This window comes from Peromyscus leucopus, chromosome 3 (assembly GCF_004664715.2).
Source record: "Peromyscus leucopus breed LL Stock chromosome 3, UCI_PerLeu_2.1, whole genome shotgun sequence".
In the NCBI taxonomy this organism is placed as follows: domain Eukaryota; kingdom Metazoa; phylum Chordata; class Mammalia; order Rodentia; family Cricetidae; genus Peromyscus; species Peromyscus leucopus.
In genome coordinates this window covers 13,385,774-13,405,008 of record NC_051065.1, presented here as the reverse complement: position 1 = coordinate 13,405,008, position 19,235 = coordinate 13,385,774, and the positions used below count along the sequence as shown (strand labels likewise).

At 39.6% G+C, this 19,235-nt stretch overlaps 1 protein-coding gene across 1 annotated transcript in view; it reads right to left on the bottom strand.

Moving 5' to 3' along the window:
* Window positions 1-18,386, bottom strand: part of Bmt2 (base methyltransferase of 25S rRNA 2 homolog) — a 59,557-nt gene extending 41,171 nt beyond the window's left edge. Inside the window, exons 1-2 of the mRNA XM_028871790.2 lie at window positions 18,063-18,386; window positions 535-676 (exon numbers count right to left, since the gene is read on the bottom strand). Coding sequence (XP_028727623.1) covers window positions 535-676; window positions 18,063-18,216 — 296 coding nt within the window. The 5' untranslated portion in view covers window positions 18,217-18,386. The remainder of the gene's footprint in view (window positions 1-534; window positions 677-18,062) is intronic.
* Window positions 18,387-19,235: the final 849 nt, after the last annotated feature.

Genomic DNA, 19,235 nt, shown 5'->3' with positions numbered 1-19,235 from the left:
TTTTAATGTACTCACCTTTTACTTGAATCTAAATGTATTATCTAAAGAAGTTTTTTTAAAAAATCATGGGTGAATTAAGTGTTCTTATATTTTAAATATATTAATGTTTAATGTATTTAAATTCATATATATATATTACATATTTGTGGCCCATTTGGTTTTTGTTTTTCTATCAATTAATTATTTTTTTTCTAGCCCAATCACAGTTTCTCCTCCCTCCCTGCCACTTCTCCTTCCTCTTCAGAAAAGGGCAGGCCTCCCATGTACATCAGCCAGCCACTCCATATCAAGTTGTGGTAACACTAGATGTAAAGTCATATTTTATAAAAAGTTTGGAAAAAATTAAGCATGTGAAGGAAAAAACATTTCAATTAAGAAAAGGTAACTGAAATAAACCTAGGCAAAGTGAAGCACAAAGGAAGAAGAGGCTCTTAAAGACATCACTTAGAGTACTTACAGTCTCCATTGTGTATAATAAATTTTACATCATTTTACATTTACGTTAAAGAATCTATTGGAGACCAAAACACTCACCTACAACACCATTCAATGCGACCTTCACCCTCACAAGTTTTTGCCCAGTGATTATCTGCCAAATTTTTCATTGCAACAGCATATTCACAAAGTGTTTCAGCGTCTTCACAGTGTTCTCTCCAGATCTTATCAAAGTCTCCCACTGTAGGCAAAGAAAAAACATGAGCTAAGTTAACGTTATTTTTATGTGAACTAATTTTATGAAAATAAGATAGTTTATAAAATAATACAAACACTCAAGAATTAAAACTTAATGGAATTTTAAACATTGTTTTACAATTGATGATCTGGCAACGAAAATTTACCCTTTCAAACAGACTTAAACAGTTGAATATCACTGATTGTGTACACATGTGCGCACACACACACACACAGATAGATAAACACATGAACTACCAGCTCATAAATCAAATGCATGTTGGTAGGGTACAAGTATGGCTGGAAATTAACCATTAGTTTCACATTATACAACCTTGGAAAAGAAGAACATAAACACTATGTTTTGTACTTAGTCTAGGTGTGTTGTATCTTTTGGCCAGGAGCGACATGCTTCATGTGATGAAATGTTTGCTTTGCAAGCATAAGGACTTGTGGTTCCACTGCCAGAAGCTATAGGGGCTGCAGGGAGAAACGGGTGGTCCCTTCTGGTTTAAAGACCATGGCTAGCAAGCTAACCAACAGTCCAGTTGGTCTGCTCCAGAGTAAGGATAGACCTTGACTCGAAAATCAGTAAAAATGTAAGGTAGATGGGACTGAGCAATGACACCCAAGGTTGTCCTCTGTGCTACACACATGCACATGCACACATACACAGAAGGTTATTATCTAACTATTACTTTTAAATCAGTCATCATCACATTTAAGATGGAATTTCAAATGTCACTGTGAAGACTAATAAAGGTTGGAAAATTATTTGACCAAATAAAGGTCATTTTGATCATTAGCACAACAGGGTAAAGAATTAAAATTATCTAACTGCTTTTCCTTCAACATCTTTTTTTTTTTTGGTTTCTGAATGATTGATTTTAATGGTGATATGACCCATTCATTCAAAAAAGTAAAACTTACCATAAATAGTCTTGCATTTTATACTTCATAATGATTATTTAAGCAGATAAAAACATCCAGTTCTATCAATCCTACACACAAACTACTAAAACAGCCTCCTCCAACCCAAATCATGTGAAGAGGAAATACATTCACTTAAATGAACCCTCCTTGATGAGTGACACAAATACACGTTTGGAAATCATAATGTTCCCGGTTGTTAAGGCAAAACAGTTTTTGTTTTTTTTTTTAACCTCAGACTTGGAAAAAATCTAGGCAGTTGCCTATAAAATAAACAATCTTTTAAAATTAATTTTTAACAAATACACAAATCTTGATTGACTTAATAGCTAGAATTCAATTTTATTTGTGAATGTGGTTACTAAAAGTTTTCTATAAAAGACCTTAATGATTGTATTAAAATTAGTGTTTCCTAACAACTATGAAGAAACTTAAATAAAGCCTGTATCTCGCCCAGTGAACTGGAATTGTGCTCTTCTGGGATGTCTTAGGGTTTCATTTCAAGTTCCCTGTTCAGTTCTTCCAGTTATTAATCCCCACTGTATGAATTTCTTTTGCTTTAAGTCATATTGGGAAATTTAAAAACAAAATTCATTGAGTCCAGGTAAACAGACACTGCAGGAGCCCCGCGTCCGGCATCGGGATGCTACCGCAGTGGACTTAGTTCAACAAGTGCAGTGGTAGGAAGGTGAGGTATCAAAAGGGTGGTGGCTTCACAGCATTAACGCGGGGCTCTGGAACTCTAGAATCCCAGTTTCACTCCTATAGTGGGATAAAAAAAAACCCCAAACCCTCCAACTTGTCAATTAACTTTAAACTAAATGCAGCCACACTATAATACTTAGTGTTTAGATGAATAATATAAAATATTTGATTTTTAAAAAATACTTGTAATTAAAGAAATTTAATTTCCAGTTTTTCAAAGTTCAAGAGTTCATTGAGGATAAAGCAAATGGAGCTATGTGTGTTCACCGCTTGTGACTTCAGATCAGGGCTGCTTGCTGGGTCACTGGACTGTTATTGCTTTAACCCCGCGTTTTCAAAATAGAAACCAAAAAACTCCCCCTCTTAATATTATTTAGCTAAATCTAAACTGTTCGGCCAGAATCATAATGAATGTGAAGCCTTGTCACTTAGTATTAATTTTTGTTTGTTTGTTTTTGTTTTTGTAGACAGGGTTTCTCTGTAGTTTTGGTGCCTGTCTTGGATCTCGCTCTGTAGACCAGGCTGGCCTCGAACTCACAGAGATCCGCCTTGCTCTCTCTGCCTCCCAAGTGCTGGGATTAAAGGCCTACACCACCACTGCCCAGCTAGTATTAAATTTTAAACAAGAATTGACACCTTGTACTTTTATTTCTAAAATGTAGTTAACTTTATAATGACCCATGAGAAAATCATCACATCAAACGATTTTAAGGCATTCAACTGATAAACTATGTTTTCTGCCTCAAAGCTAGAATATATTTTTCTTTTAATGACAGCTCTTATCATTAGAAAAGCTGGGGGTCAGTAGATAAGGTGAGTTTTGCGTTGGTCCAGAAGAAACATGTCTGCTTTGACACTGCAGTGCTCATGGAGATGCCGTGGTGGGTGCTGTGTGCCCTCCTTACCGGCTTCTGGTTTCGTTCTGTAGTTTGGACCCAGGTTTTGTTGAGTGCTTCTTTTAGTAAAAAGACTTTCAACCTATGAGACAGGGCATCTTTTCAATCTAAAACCGGTGATACCTGGCGACATAAAATTTCTGTAAACAGCTGTGACTTAAGCAGTTTTTTTTGGTTTCCTTCAACATCTTTAAACAAAGGAATTGAGTTCTCTTGTACCTTATCTAAGTCTAGGTATTTATGTAATAACAGAATAAACGTAAGGAAATAGTCAACTGTGGGGTTAATTACATCCAAACTCTTCTTCCAAGCATGATTAAGTCTTTTTTTCTTTAACAATCAACACATTTATTCAAATTTAAAGAGCAGCCAATTGATTCTATTTACCGGCTACTTTAGTTCCACAGTCTAGTAAATGTTGAGTTGAAAACCTATTTATTACCCCTCGACTTTTGACTATGCCCATCAACACAAGTAAGGGTACAACACACTCATATACACATTGTCCAGTTAGAAGACCACAGTACCAATCATTCATAGACTAAATACTGATTTTTATTTCCAAAGTAAACGGAAGCATAACTAATGGAAAAGGAGTGTTACGCCCTTAATATAACTAACACTTTCATTAGTCACTAATATTTGTGAAGGGGCTGGGCTCTTAATTTGTTACAAATCAGGTTAGCCTTCTCTGTCCCCCAAGAAGCAAATAATAATTTAATAAATTCTCAAAAATTTCTTTCTTAGCAACATCTATCAGATGGAGGGATGTATTAAGACTATAAACAGAATAAGAGGTCTTCAAAGCAGTACTCTGATTAGTGATTTTCCCATACACCTATGGGAGCTCATAATACTGTTCTTAAATTTATCCATCAGACTTGGTACTAAATGACTCAATGAGGTCTAGTGCAGTTTTAAAGCTGCTTTATGATTAGAGTTCTGTATCAACTTTAGAGGGCCCCTTGGACTTGTTTCACTATCCTATGTAACACATACATTATTCAGAAATACCTGAATGAGTTACATGGGTTTGTAAATGTGAGCCATTTGCATAAAAATTTTATTATCAAATGTATTTCAAAGAACCTGTGAGTACTGAAAACTGATTTCATTTGTGCAAGACTTGATTTATATTCTACATGGTAGGTAAAACTTGAAAACTTGAATATTTGTATTTTATTTGGAAGAGAGTCCTAAACATCAGCACTAAGGAGGTGGGGGAAAAAGCTAGGAGAAAAAACCAACAGCAGTCCAGGGGTTGTTAGTGACACTGCTGGTGAGGACACCATGTCCACAATGCTACTGGATCCAAGGGCAGGAAGTCTGAGCACTAGCTATCCTAGTTCCCATTAACTAGGGAATGCTAGAAACCTTGGGCTCTAGTATGCACGTACTGAGTAAGGACGTATCACCTGAAGGCTCCAAAGTGCTGGAGAAAAGTAGCAGAAAAACAGAACACACTCAAAGTGGAACTCTTGTCACAGATGGTGACTGAGTTCAGTATTTGCCCATTACCGCTGAGAACTAAAAGGTGGTTATGTGAGACACTATTGCCCTCTATTAAACTTCTCAGTGTCCTGACCATGTCAGTTTAGACTCTAAAACCTGATTTACTCTACAATTAACTAACAGCTAAAAGATGTAAAGATGATTAAAACTATAGAGAAACCTATTTCCAAATGGCTTTTTAAAAGGCCTCTGTATTCCTCACAGTCAACAGCAACTTTAAAGAGTACTTTATGTGTAGTTTTGAGGTTCATTATCTGCTTATCTGACATTTAAAGGATTCAAACATTTGTCTGTGTGCTTAATTGATTTTAATTGCAAATAACTTAATATTTTAACATTTTCTTTAACAGTAGAGTTTACATACCCTCAAAGTGTGCTCACACTGCAAGTTAATGTGATTGTAAGCATAGTGAACTTAGCTATATAACTGAAAATAAACAACATTTTATATATTTTCATTCTTATACTGTATTTGATGAAAAGGGTTTTTCTTTTTTGAAGACTATTTTAAAGTGTGTGTGCAAGTGTGCAGGTGCCCATGAAAGCCAACAGAAGAAGGTGTAAGATAAACTGAGCTGGAGTTTATAGGCAGTTGTGAGCCCTGTTACATAAGAGCTGAGAATCAAACATGGATTCTTGGAAGAGCAGCAACTCATATTAATTGCCGAGCTGTTTCTCCAGTCTCAGCGAAGAAAAAAAAATTACTGTTAAATGCTATATGAAATAATAAAGTTATCAAACAGGTAATAAAACAGAAAGTGCAAAGCATACAAATAAAATGTGAGTGAAGCTATAACAAACCAGACATGAACTTAATATATCTCTATGTCCATTGTAAGTATCGAACCACTTTTAATTCAAGCCCTTACCTAACAAATATATCAAAGCCTGTTAAGTATACACTACAGTAAATGTTTAAAGGCTAAAAATGGACAGAAAACATAGCTGATTTTTAATTATGAGAAAATTTCACTTTCTGTTATATTCCCGAAAGATTAAGGGCACTATTTTAAATAAATTAAGAGAAAAATGGGAAAGGTTAATTTTTTTCATAGTATTTTGCTTTTTTATGAGACAGGGTTTCTTTGTGCAGTTTTGATGCCTGTCCTGGATCTCGCTCTGTAGCCCAGGCTGGCCCCAAACTCACAGAGATCCACCTGGTTCTGCCTCCTGAGTGCTGGGATTAAAGGTATGCATCACCACCGCCCACAGTATTCTGCTTTTACAGTGTCCAAAATACTGAATTTAACAAATGTTTAAGCGTATTATAATGTGGGTTCTGAAAGCACTGCTCCTCAAATTAATAAAAAAAAAGTTACCAAATGCCCAGCATGTATATTCAAATTTCTTCTGCACACTCAAACTGTATACATAAAACATATGTTAAAAGTTGATTCTAAAGACTTTTGACAGTCACTTGGTTATTAGGTCAACCACAATTTTAACTAATGTTTCATTAAAAAGGACAATACACTGCTTCCTGTCCATCACTGAGATGTAAGCAAGCCTCTGCATGTTTCAACTATCAGGGGCAGGGCTCTGCAAGACACTGTGAGCTAAAATAAATCGATTCCCTCAAAAAGTACAGTAACTTGGGGCCTGGAGAAACGGCTCCGCAGGTACAGTGCTTGCTCAGAACCCACTCAAAAGAAAAGCCCACGGGCGGCTGCCTATAGTCCCATACTAGAGGTCAGAAGAAGCTTCTGGGATGAGGGTGGAAAGGGTCTCGTGTACCCGAGACTGTCCTCAAACTTGGATGAACTAAACGTCTGATCCTTCTGCCTCAAGCACCAGAGATAGGATTATAAAAGTGTGGTACCATGCTTGATTTTATGCAGCTCTGGGAAGTGAACTCAGGACTTTGTGCATGCTTAGACAAGCGTTGTACCAGCACCTCACTTTCAAAATTCACTCCCTACAGGAATCCTAGAAAAATTGGATATATATTAGAGACAAAGTATGAATATATCCAACAAATATACAAATTCACCTTTCCTATTAAAAACCCGCTTTAAAACAACAACAAAAATAAACAACTAATTTACAGTGGAAGTGAAGTCACATCTACTGGGTTCACAGGTATTTTTGTAAAATCTTTAAGCTTAAAGAAAAGCAATTTGAACAAAAACACTAAATTATAATGAGTTTCTTATATTCAAGAAAAGTGAATCAGTGCATTTTACATGCTGTTATCACCTAATTATACATGACATATTTTTTTCAGTAACTATCCTAATTCTCATTCTTAAAAGGTATAAATATAAAGCAAAGATCTGAAATTTAATGAATATAACTCTACAACTAATTTATTTATAAACCACAAATGGTAAAATATTAATATAGAAAATATATAGGGACTCCTAAGATTCAACAGTAAAATTATACCAGTCTTTTTAAAAAGTGGATAAAAAAAACTTTTCAAGCCAGACATAAAAAATGATTACCAAGCACATGAAAAGATGGTCATCATCACTAGTAGTCAGGGAAATGCCAATTAAAGCTACAATGTAATGGCTATACTATCCGCGGAGAAAAGGGAGCCTATGTACTCTGTTTTGAGAGTATACTACTACCATTATGGAAAACAATATAGAGCTTCTTCAAAACATCCCAAAGCTTTCACTTCCTTTCATCTCTCCCCCGTTTCCCTCTCTGTATGTATGAAAAACAAAATCAATATGTAAAAGAGACTTTGTAATCTCATGCTCTCTGTGGTACTAACTACAAGATGAAAAGGAAAAAAAAACTCCAGGTGTCCATCAGTGAGTAGTAGACAAAAGAATTATGGTATTTACATATATAATGAAGCATCACTCAATTCAAAAAAGGAAATCCTGCCACTCTTGACAATGTGAATGAACTTCGAGGTCATTACACTACATGAAATATACCAGTCACAGCAAAGACATGCATCACAGACCATGTAGATGTGGAATCTAAAGCAAGGGGCTTAAAGAAATATAAAGTACTGTGTGCTCAACAGAGGTTTGAGGAAGAGGGAAGAGTTGAAGACACAGATGTTGGTCAAAGGGTAAAAACTAAGTTACAAAATGAACAGGCCTTAGAGATCTAATGTACAGTACTGTAACTATGTTAGAATGTATACATTAGTAAAGTAGTACATTTTTAGTAGTCATACACACACAAAATAACTGTTACTGATGGATGTCAACCAGATTGACTGAGTAATCATTAAGTAAGATATATTTTCATCAAAACAGCAAGTTATATATCTAAAACTTAATTTTTATCATAATCTCTTCTTTATTTATATGTAATAAATGTATGTGTATGTGTGTGTGTGTGTGATTTACTGTTGAATCCATTTAGTGCTGACAATCCGAGATAACGTATCAGGGGAGTTATTATCATTTATACATAAAAAAGTTATAATTCTTGGCAGTTTAGCCTGTAATTCATGATACATTACATGGTTTTTAAAAGTTACAATTCAAAAGAAAATATACTATATACTATAGTATATACTATATAATTTTAAGTGTATAAAACTCTGAAAGTTAACTCTATAACAACAACAAAAAAATCCTGTATGGGGCTGTGAGTAGGGAGAGATAGAAGGACTGGAGAGGGAACTCTGGGAGTGATGGAAATGTTTTATAGTTTGTGGCAGTGATTTCACAGGTGCATACAACTATTAGCATTCACAGAATTCTGTACGGTAGAAGGCATATATGAACTACACATATCAATAAACTTAAGCTTTAAAAATGATGTGCAATGAGCAGAGCAAATGCTCTAAAATTAAAACTTACCGTGGTAACTGTTAATCTATAGATTAGAATATATTTCCTTAACTTCATGGCCAAATTCTAGAGAACCAACACCCCAGGGACCTAAGATTTACACAAGTCTTAAAGTTTTAGAAATCAGAGCAATTTTCTGGTTGTGACTCAAGTATAATGCCAATGTGGCCATAAGATGTTATATCTCTATAAGAGCAGAGTCAAGTCTGATGAACTTTTAAATGCTACTGTAGAGCCTGAAGACATGATGCTGATAACTGACTGGGAAAAGCTTATACGCCAGTCACCATAGCACCCTGCCTTTCTTCCTGAGTTTTATATTTGTAAATGTGAATGGACAAGAACTAAGGTCTGCAACAAACAAACTGCAATGACTTTCCTAACCACAAACAGATGGGCTTCCAAATCAGTCAAATGCTGTATTTAATCTCTGTAACTGCATTATCTTTAATTTTCTGGCAGTTGTTCTCATCTCTGGTTGCCAATTCTCAATGTACATTGTAACTACACAGACATTTCATTTAATGGATCTAGAGTGTGAACTGGTCATTTACTCCAATGCTTTACAAATAAATCCACTGTATATTCATGGCTCAAAACCAACAGCCTAGATATATAGCAAGGTTGGAGAGTCAAACCCCAGTGAAACAATACAGAAAGCCATGAAGCTTAGGGCAAAGTAGAGTCAAATGAAACTTAAAAAAGCAAAGTAGTTTATGCTTATAGTATATCTTTATGAGGCAGCCTTTTATAAGACACATTTATGATGAAGAAACTTCATCCAAAATACAAAAGTCTTCGACCACTTCTTGTAAAGGAGACAATGTAAGAAGAGTCAGGACCGGGTTACTGTTTCTCCTTTGTGAAAATAATTTATGTACATAGCTATGACAACAATATACAATATATAAGTATAGCTTTCTACCTAGTTGCTGTAATACCAAACTTGCAAATAAAAGGACTTATGAATAGCCTACCAGAACTCAATTATGTGAGTAGGGAACTGCTACACAAGTAGGATCTAGCAATACTCAGCTACTTCTTTTTACAGGTGTGAGATTAACAATTTATTCTCAACAGCCCCTGTGATGGACATGAGTGAAGCTGCATTCCCGGCACCAGAAAGCAGAACACCAGTGATTCTCAGATATTATATTTTATAAATAGCATAAATTTAGCCTCTCAAATTTAGGAGACTATTATTATGACCATAAAATTTTTACTGTAAATTCAGGGTATACAAATATAAATATATACAAATATACAAACTATTACCATGATTTTATATAAACATTATATCCATCAAAATATCTTTAGTTTTTACAGTCTGAAAAAAAATCTTAAAACTAAACTTAGACTGAGTGATATGAAGGAACCAATAGGTAGGGAGGGCAGAGTGGCAGGTAAGAGGAAGAAGAGAATTCACTACACAGAGCACAGCTAATTCAGGACAGTTTGCCAAATGTTACAATGTTCCCCAATATTTGTAGTTTTAAGTATGTAAAAAGGGAGGTGTTTAGAATAACTTGGATCACTAAAACGGGGATAAAGCCATCAACAAGAAGCTATTTATATTACCTTCTCTGTATATGAATCTTCAATCTACGTGAGGCATATTAAGGATAATTAGGCAAACAGCAGAGTTCTACTGAAAGAAGTAAGCTCAGTGGGAAAGAGATAGTTAATTCAGGAGTGATCACACCAACTGTGGTATACACAAAGACAGGCACTTACTTATGTAAAATTTGTGCTAAACATTCTAAGGAACTAGTCTACATGACCATCCATAGCATTTTAAGAGACGGAAAGATTTCTAATTCTAAACCACAGTATTTGATAACGTGACACAGATTACCTGATTCATCCATATAGGTTATTTTGCTGCTGTTGTTGGGTTTTTAATTATTATTATTTTCTCTAGAGTTGGGTTATATAGTCCAGGCTGGTCTCCCAACTCTTCATCCTTCTGCTTCAATCTCTTAAGTGCTGGAATTAAAGGCTTATTCCACCACACTTCACTAATAACTTGAATTTTACATTGTAAAGAAAACAATATATGGCTAAATTTACTGGGTATCACTATTCTTAGTTTCAAGATGAATATTCTAGAAAATGTTACATGAACAGGTGGGAATGGGATGGAGCAAGGGAAAATGTCCTGGAGCCAATCAATTCTTAATGCTACCTTGGAGGTGGACAGGTAGGATAGCTACAAACAACTCTTCTGGTATATATGCAATGTGAAGATAATTGCGATCCCACTGATTGTAGAAATTAGCAAGAACTAATAAAAATGGGAGATCCAAAAGTATGTTTCATAATAAAACAGGGACTTCTTAATACCACTGTCAGATATTAAAACTTACAATGTGCGATTGCTCTTTCAACAACATAGTATGATTTTTAGGTAAATTTTGTTATGTATGACAAACAGTTTTCAATCTATGTCAGAAAGGGTATTTCCAAGCACTGGGTTGTTCTAAATTAATATAAATGTTATAAAAGGTTGGTATGGCAGGGGCTATGGGAAGTATTTGCCTATATTATTTAGATATCAATATAGGTATGTTTATTTTTACTACAGAAATATGAAGACACAACAAAAAAAAGAAGAAAGAAAAAAGAAAGACAATCTAATATATGAAATCAATTTAGGCATCAAAACTATTAACAGGGAAATTGACGACACAACTGCTGATATGCACACTGTACCTTAAAATAAATAACTCTTTACACAGCAGTGAAACAAAAGTACTAAGCAGTCAGTCAAATCACTAACTTAGCCAGCTACCTCAACTGGTGCCTCCCTCCTCTATACTGTTTTTATTACAGAAATGAAGCATCGTATAGGCAGACAAGGAATGAGTTTCATTCTTTTGTATCAAACTATCTAGTTTTACAACAAAATAACCTTAGTTCAGTGTCATCCCCTCACCCCAATTGGTCCAACAGTCCAATAGTCTCACCTGCATCAGAAGCAAACAGAAATATTTAAATGTGTTCTAATTTCCAACTTACACAATTGCTTTCTAGGGCCTAAGAATCAGCATTTTCAAATGAACAGAGTACTGGCACACACTAATGCCTAAGAAACATCACACTAGATTGGAAGCTAATGCTGAGAATATTTCAGAATCAAAACCAATCACCACTTCTTAAAGAATGTAAGAATCCTAATTCTGTCTTTTCTTGAAGACTGTAAGTTGTCATTTTGAGTACTTCTACTGTAAATGAAACATAAATAGCATGCATAGTTCTTCAGCTTACAACCCAGCTAGAACGGAAGAAACTCAACTTCTGGGAGGAGTGCTCCCTGTGTTCTGTGAAGGCCCCACTCTCTCCTGTACCCTGAAACTACAGGTACCCAAGCATCACTTCCCACATCATCATCACTTTTCTGGGAGTCTTGTTTATTTTCTTCCACATGGAGCTTCCAAACTTCAACTTCCAAAGAATACATCCACACTAAATCACTGTCTCCATCCCTATACTAAGCCGATCTGCCTGTCTACCCTGTTCTCAAAGCACTCTTACTCAACCATATATAATGATTTCTAAACTGGAGGTTGAATGGCTACTAACCTTTTCCCAAAGAATCTTACATTATCACTGCCTTTTCCTCTTTACTTTTATGAAAACTGCTTATTGTACCCTTCAAAATATTCTTATTTTTCTCTATTTTACCATCGTGCCTGCTACATATGTCTTTATCAACTCTCTATCAGATGAGTGTCAAGAGACACCTAACTGTAGCAGGAATGTTAAAGAGTCTTATTAATAAAATCAAACCCGAGGCCAGTTATTGGGGTCCATGCTGGTAGATCAGAGAGACAGAACAAGCTACAGCTATCTCACCTCGCCAGATCCTCAGCTGGTCTTGTCTCCTCAGACTGGAGGCCTCTGAGTCCTCATCCGGAATGGGTCTCAGCTGAATTACTGTTCAAAAGCCTGAATGCTTAACCAGCCACATGCTTAACCAGCCAAATGCCTCTAGTTTCTGGTTCTCACGCCTTATATATCTTTCTGCTTTCTACCACCACTCCCTGGGATTAAAGGCTGGCTTTCTGGGATTAAAGGCGTGTGTCACCATGCTTGGCTATTTCCAATGTGGCCTTGAACTCACAGAGATCCTGAGGGATTTCTATCTCTGGAATGCTAGGATTAAAGGTGTGAGTGCCACCATTTTCTAGCCTTTGTATCTAGTGGCTGTCTGTTCTCTGACCCCAGATAAATTTATTAGAGTTCACAATATTTTGGGGAACACAATACCACCACACCTAACTCATTTCTTCTCTAGATTACTTCCTATTGCAGTCTTCTGTACCTCAGTGTTCTGACTTTTCTGGCTCCTGGATACTCCATGGAGTTTTGTTTTGTTGTTGTTGTTGTTTTTTTCCTTCAAAAAAAGTTTTTATTTATTTTACATACCAACCACAGATTCCCCTCTCATCCCTCCTCCCACTCCCCCCCAACTTCTCCCACCCGACCTACCGCTGTCCCCTCCTCCAAAAGGGGCCTCCCATGGGGAGTCAGCAAAGCCTGGTATATACTCAGTTGAGGCAGGTCCAAGCCCCTCACCCCTGCATCAAGGGTGAGCAAGGTGTCCCACCATAGGTAATGGGCTCCAGAAAGCCAGCTCATGCACCAGGGATAGATCCTGATTCCACTGCCGGGGCCCCTCAAACATACCAAGCTACACAACTGTCTCCCACATGCAGAGGCTCTAGTCTGGTCCCATGCAGGCTGCACAACTGTTGGTCTCAAGTTCATGAGTTCCCACGAGCTTGGTTCAGTTGTCTCTGTAGATTTCCCTATTGTGATCTTGACCTCTCCTCCCCTTTGCTCATAGAATCCCTCTTTCCTCTCTTTGACTGGACTCCCAGAGCTCGGCTTAGTACCAGGTTGTGGTTCACTGCATCTGCTTCCAGCAGTTACTGGATGAAGGCTCTATGATAACAGTTAGGGTATTCACCAATCTGATTACTGGGGTAATCTGATTACACTCTCCCCATTATTGCTAGTAGTCTAATCTGGGGTCATGCTTGTGGATTCCTGGGAATTTCCCTAGCACCAGGTTTCTCCCTTACCCCATAATGTCTCCCTCTATCAATGTATCTCTTTCATTGCTCTTCTACTCCCTCCCTCCCTCAGCTCAACCATCCAGTTCCCTTATGTTCTCATCCCCCATTCACTCCCCCCTATAGACAGTTATATCCTACAAAGTTCCAAAGATAACACTTATAATGGACCCGAAACTAAGAACCATGACATCTGGGGTTTTGTTTTGTTTTCTTAATGTTTGTTGGGGCCAGTTAGGTAATCAAAGGATTTGCATTGATATTTTTCTTTTCAGGCTATCATTTGAAATATAACCCCCTTGCAGATACCACCAAGACACCTAATGATAAAATCGAATAGGTAACATACACTGCACACCTACTGTGTGCCCTTCACTCAAATCAACTGCATCAGTGTTCCTGATTACTAAGCTTCTTTCATTTCTCTTCCTGCAAACAAAAAACAAAAACAGCCCCCCAAACAAACAACAAAAACAAAACAAACCTTCTAGGGCTAAGTTACCTACATTTTTGGTGGAGTCTATTACAGCGATAAAGCAAAGATTCTCTCATAGGCATATGCATGTGTGCCACGCATGTGAGCACCCCCCCCTCTCTCTCTCTCTCTCTCACACACACACACACACACACACACACACACACACACACACACTTTTCTGACTCTATCAGAATGGGTGTTGACTAGGGAAAAGCACAAGAAACCTCACTTGAAAAAAAAAGTAAAAAAAAAGAGAACCTGTTCAAAATCTCTTGGTGGTCATAGAACTGGTCAACTCACTAACAGTTGTGGAGAAAGTCTACTGAAAGAAAAGTGCAGGTTAAAATGGTTTCTCCACAATCCTCTCATTTCAGGTGTTTGCTCAAAAAGCAGTGACAGCTAGAGAGATGGCTTGGCCACTAAAGTGCTTGCCTTGCAAGTACAAGGCCCTGTGTTCAGATCCCTAACACAATATACAAGGCCCAGGCCCAACACCATGCAATCATAATCCCATGGATCTCAAGGGATTGCTGTCTGGCCTAATTAGTGAGCTCTAAGGTTCAGAGAGAGACCTTGTCTCAAAAAATAAAATGGACACAACCAAGGAAGACACCTGAAGTTGCCCTCTGGCCTTCACAGGCATATGCATACATACATATACACACACACACACACACCAAATCTACAAAAAAAGCAAATCCAAAACTGAAAATCCACATGGCTCCAGTTCAGTTCTCAATCAGATACACTGATCAAGTAAATCTGACCAATCAACAAAGTCCTTGTTTGGAAAGCAAAACTAAACTAGCTATTTCTTAAATATACTGTCTATACACATTATGATCAAGCGTACTTTCCTTCACATAAACTCAACTATAACAGTCTCTTATCTACAGATGTCTGGACATAAAACATCCCTTTTCATCACCAATTCTAGAACTGTGCTCACATTTTCTTTTAGTAACTTCTTCAGATATACAGCACTATCTCAAACTCTGCTCTTTCTTGCCAATTCTCATTTCTCTTATACAAACTGGCACAAGACCTTGGAGTGGTGGGTGACACAGGGCGGGCAGGGAAATGGAGCAGAGTGAAAAGGTGGTAAAGTGCACTGAGCCCATCTACCTGTCCTTGGAGCCCTGCTCACTTTCCCAGCCCGGGCCTGTTCACCACTGTCCACACTGACCAGCAACACTACTCACTTTCCCAGCCCGGGCCTGCTCATCACTGTCCACACTGACCAGCAACACTATTCACTTTCCCAGCCCAGGCCTGCTCACCACTGTCCACACTGACCAGCAACACTACTCACTTTCTCAGCCAGGGCCTGCTCACCACTGTCCACACTTACCAGCTGGACAGATTAGAACAGGGAAAGAAAAACCTTTTTCATCATAGCAGGAGGGTCTCATTTTCATTTTTCTTACTGTTGCATTTCAAATCCACTATCAGAGATAAAGGCAAAGAAAACTCAACCCTCGCTGGTGTTCTTATTTTTCAGTAACTGCTGTAGTTCCTTCCCATTCCACCCCAAGCCGTTTCTTTCATTAGCAGTATACCCCTGGGAAAGCCGTACTGCCCACTGCCCTAATTCAGCTACATCGATCTCCCACAGCCCACACCCACCAGTTTATATCTTTTACCTTGCCCAGCTTTTAGCACTGCTTCCTGCTCTCCACTTTCTCTTATGTTCTAACATTTAAGTCACCAACATCAGGGTAAGAGATGGAAGGGAAACTATTCTTTCCCATAAAATAGTACAGCACTAATGATGAACAATCCTGGCCTCACGTAAGTTACTTTGATCTTCTTAGGACTGAGTCCACTATACAAATGAAAGGATTAATTTAGGTTATACACTAAGTCTGGCTAATATGTTTCCTGTCCCTAATGATGGAGATGCAGAAACTGTAGATGTGAGATAAAATGCAGCTACTTTAAGATCAACCATGCTTGAGAATCATTAATGAAAACTATGAGTTCTTATAGTCTTACACTCCACAATTTTAAGTGGGAGTTTTTACTGCTTTGGGTTATTTACCTAGACTTTCTCAGAAGGCATTCAAATAACTGAGACTAGGACTGTGTCACATGTGAATGTTGGAAAGGGTACACTTATTCAGATCATCTATTTTGCAAGTTAACTGATAGGGTATTATATATCACTAGAGCAAAGCCTAGAGAAGCCTAGATTGTTGATGGAATTTAGGGCATTAAAATGCCAAAAGAATAGCTTCATTCAAATGCTTAGACTGTCAGGAATCCTTTACCTGCCTAACAGCACATCAAATCACTCACTTCTGAACTACATGTATTGCTTTCAGTTCTGGTAATTTCTAAGTATCAATCCTCATTATGAACTAAGTGTTCCCCTAGTTAGAATTTGGGCTTAAGGACATGTTTAAACATGTGGGACTAAGCATGCATAAACAGCAGCTTAAAGAGATAATGACACATTAGCAGGGTGTTAATTTAAGTGGAACTTATTCCTTTATGAATAAATGAATAATGAATAACAATGAAATTACTACAAAAAGGTTAATAATAGAAACTGAATTACATACTAGTCATTTTCTTTTAAAAGATGTGCCTTAAATTTGTACAAAATGGCACGATAAATTGAAGAAAAGTGGGTCCACTTATTTCCTCATTTCTCCAAACAACATAAAAACCAATACAGAATTCCATTATGTAAGTGCATTTTGTGACTATCAAGAATGATGCAACTGTTGCTATGGTAACCACTCATTTTATTGAATTGCGGTTGGGAACTAAAGCAATATTAATAAAAAAAATTCAATACCTTAATATGCTTGCCAAGGTTCTTCTATTGGTACCTATCAAACAATAGCTATAAACCTTCTATGGGGATATCAAATGGCCTCTATTAAAAGCCAGGACTGAGTTGTCAAAGAAAGAACTTGGAATAGTTTTAAAAATAAAACACAGCGCCGACACTCAAAGGAAGAAGACTTGGACTGAACTTCTAGAGTAACTGGAAAGTGCATAACTGAAAGGCAACATGATCTCACAGGTCTTTGTTCCTTCACTGTCATATTTCTCTTTTAACCTAAATTATTAACTAGTTAAATGACTAACACTGCTGAGTTTGCATTTTGCAATTATGATAAAGCAAAAATCCGCTGGAAGTATCCCATTTTAATACCTAAAGAGATTTTTTTTCTTCCCTTGAGCATATGACGAATAAAGCAAGTTTTCAGCTTCAGAAATCTTATAAAGTTGCTTTGTTTGAGAGCCTCCATTTACAAAATGCCAGGATAACTCGTAAAATCCAACCTCAGACACTGTTCCGGCATAAGCAAAAGCCAGTAAAGCTGCTTCCATGAAGGGGGCTGCACCTACGGCCGGCTTCAATGGCATCCGTGTCTTTCAGAGTCCCTGTGGCTAGACACTGTTCAAAACTGCACCGTATCTAAAGGACCTGCCCCAGATCTCTTTCTTGCCTGCCTCCACACACTTGAAGATGGAGCTGCGGTGGAGGGGCCCTGCCTGCTATGCTTCCTCCCCACCGTTAAACCAGGTGAAGCACCTTGAGATCCTCTACTGGGCCCTGATGACTTCGCAGCCCTGGAAGCCCAGGCAGGGGGGAGGCCTCGGCACGGCCTTGCCAAGAAGCGAAGAGGAAGATGGGGGCTGTTGCCAAGCGAGCAGAACAACAGGCTGGTCCAGCGAGGAAGAGTGAGGGGCAGCTTGGCTTCTGCCAGTCTCCTTCCTGGGTGGATTATTTCCCCCCTTGTCTTCGGGTCTCACCTGAAAGCCCCTCCCTCTCTCCCTCCCTCCGAGTGTGTGCTCGGTGACAGTGGTCTCGGCGCAGCGCCGGGGGAGAGGGCCCCGGCCGGCGGCGACTGCCCATCACGGTGCCGGGCGCCGACAGCAGGAGGCCGGTGGCGGCCCGGGCAGCCGACGGCCGCGCCGGCCCCGTGTGTGTCCATGGTGGCCCGTGGGGCTGGCGAGAGCTGCGGACCCGGGCGGGGGCCGCGCCTCCCCTCCCCCGCTGCCTGTTTACCTTCGCGGTACTTCTTGCGGAGCCGCCGGTGGACGCTCTTCACCACCCCGGACAGCTTCTCCTGCTCCAGCTTCCGCTCCTGCTCGCGGGGCTGCGCGGCGCTCGGGGGCCGCTGCCCGCGCGCGGCGCCTCGGCCGCCCGACCCGGGCTCCATCGCGCCGCCGCCGCCGCCGCCGCCGCCCCTCGGGCCCCGCGGTCTCTCCCCGGACGGAGGAGGTGGGCAGCAGCGGAGGCAGCAGCCCGGAGGATGAGGCCGCGGAGCCCCAGCCAAGGCCTCGGGGGCGGTGCCTTCCCCGCAAGCGCGAGGTGATTGGTGGGCTCCGGAGGGCTGGGCGGAAATGGAAAGGGCCAAGGGCCAATGGGCGGAGGGCGGCGGCGGAGCGCCGGGTTGTTTGGGAAGGAGCAGCTGGAGGAGGCGGAGGGAGCGCTGGGCCTCTTGCCAGGCCCCGCCCCGGATGCTGTGCGGAGGAGCCCGGGCGGCCGGGGGGCGGGCGGGGAGAAGGTCTGCGGTGCGAGGTGCGCTTGCGCCTGCGAGTTTGCTTAGTTTGAGCTTCATTGTGAGGTCCGGCTTTGGCACGTCTCCCAGCTTTCCGCCCTGTGTTGTGATAGGATGCCACCATCCGAGTTCACTTCGCACCTGTGTCGCTTCCCATCCACCACATCAGCTAGCTACCCATTGACGACTTGACTGCACAGAGTTTGACACTTCAAGGAGGAGTCCAAACTTGCATGCTTTTTTGGGGGGGGGGTCAAGGAGAGGTCAAGCTACCAAATCCGGATTTAATTCTCTCGCTAGCTGTGGCTAATGCCAGGCATGCTGCAGAAGCACCAAAGACACCTAAATGGGAAAAGAAAGGTAATAGAAAAACAATAGAAAATGTGGAACAATCAAGTTGGAAATATAACTACATCGTCTTCCTGTAGAACTTTGATATTCAGCATACCACGGGGTTGCTGGAAAACCTACATTGATTGTAGGTAGTCTCAGCACTCAGGAAAGTCTGCTCAGGTGGTCTCTCTCACATGACTGTAGAGAGTCCACCAGCTCTTGATCGGGGAGCAGAGGCGTGCTAATCTCTGTGAGTTCAAGGCTAGCCTGGTCTACAGAGCAAGTTCCAGGACAGCCAGAGCTACACAGAGAAAATCAAAAAAGAAGAAATAAAGAAACATGGA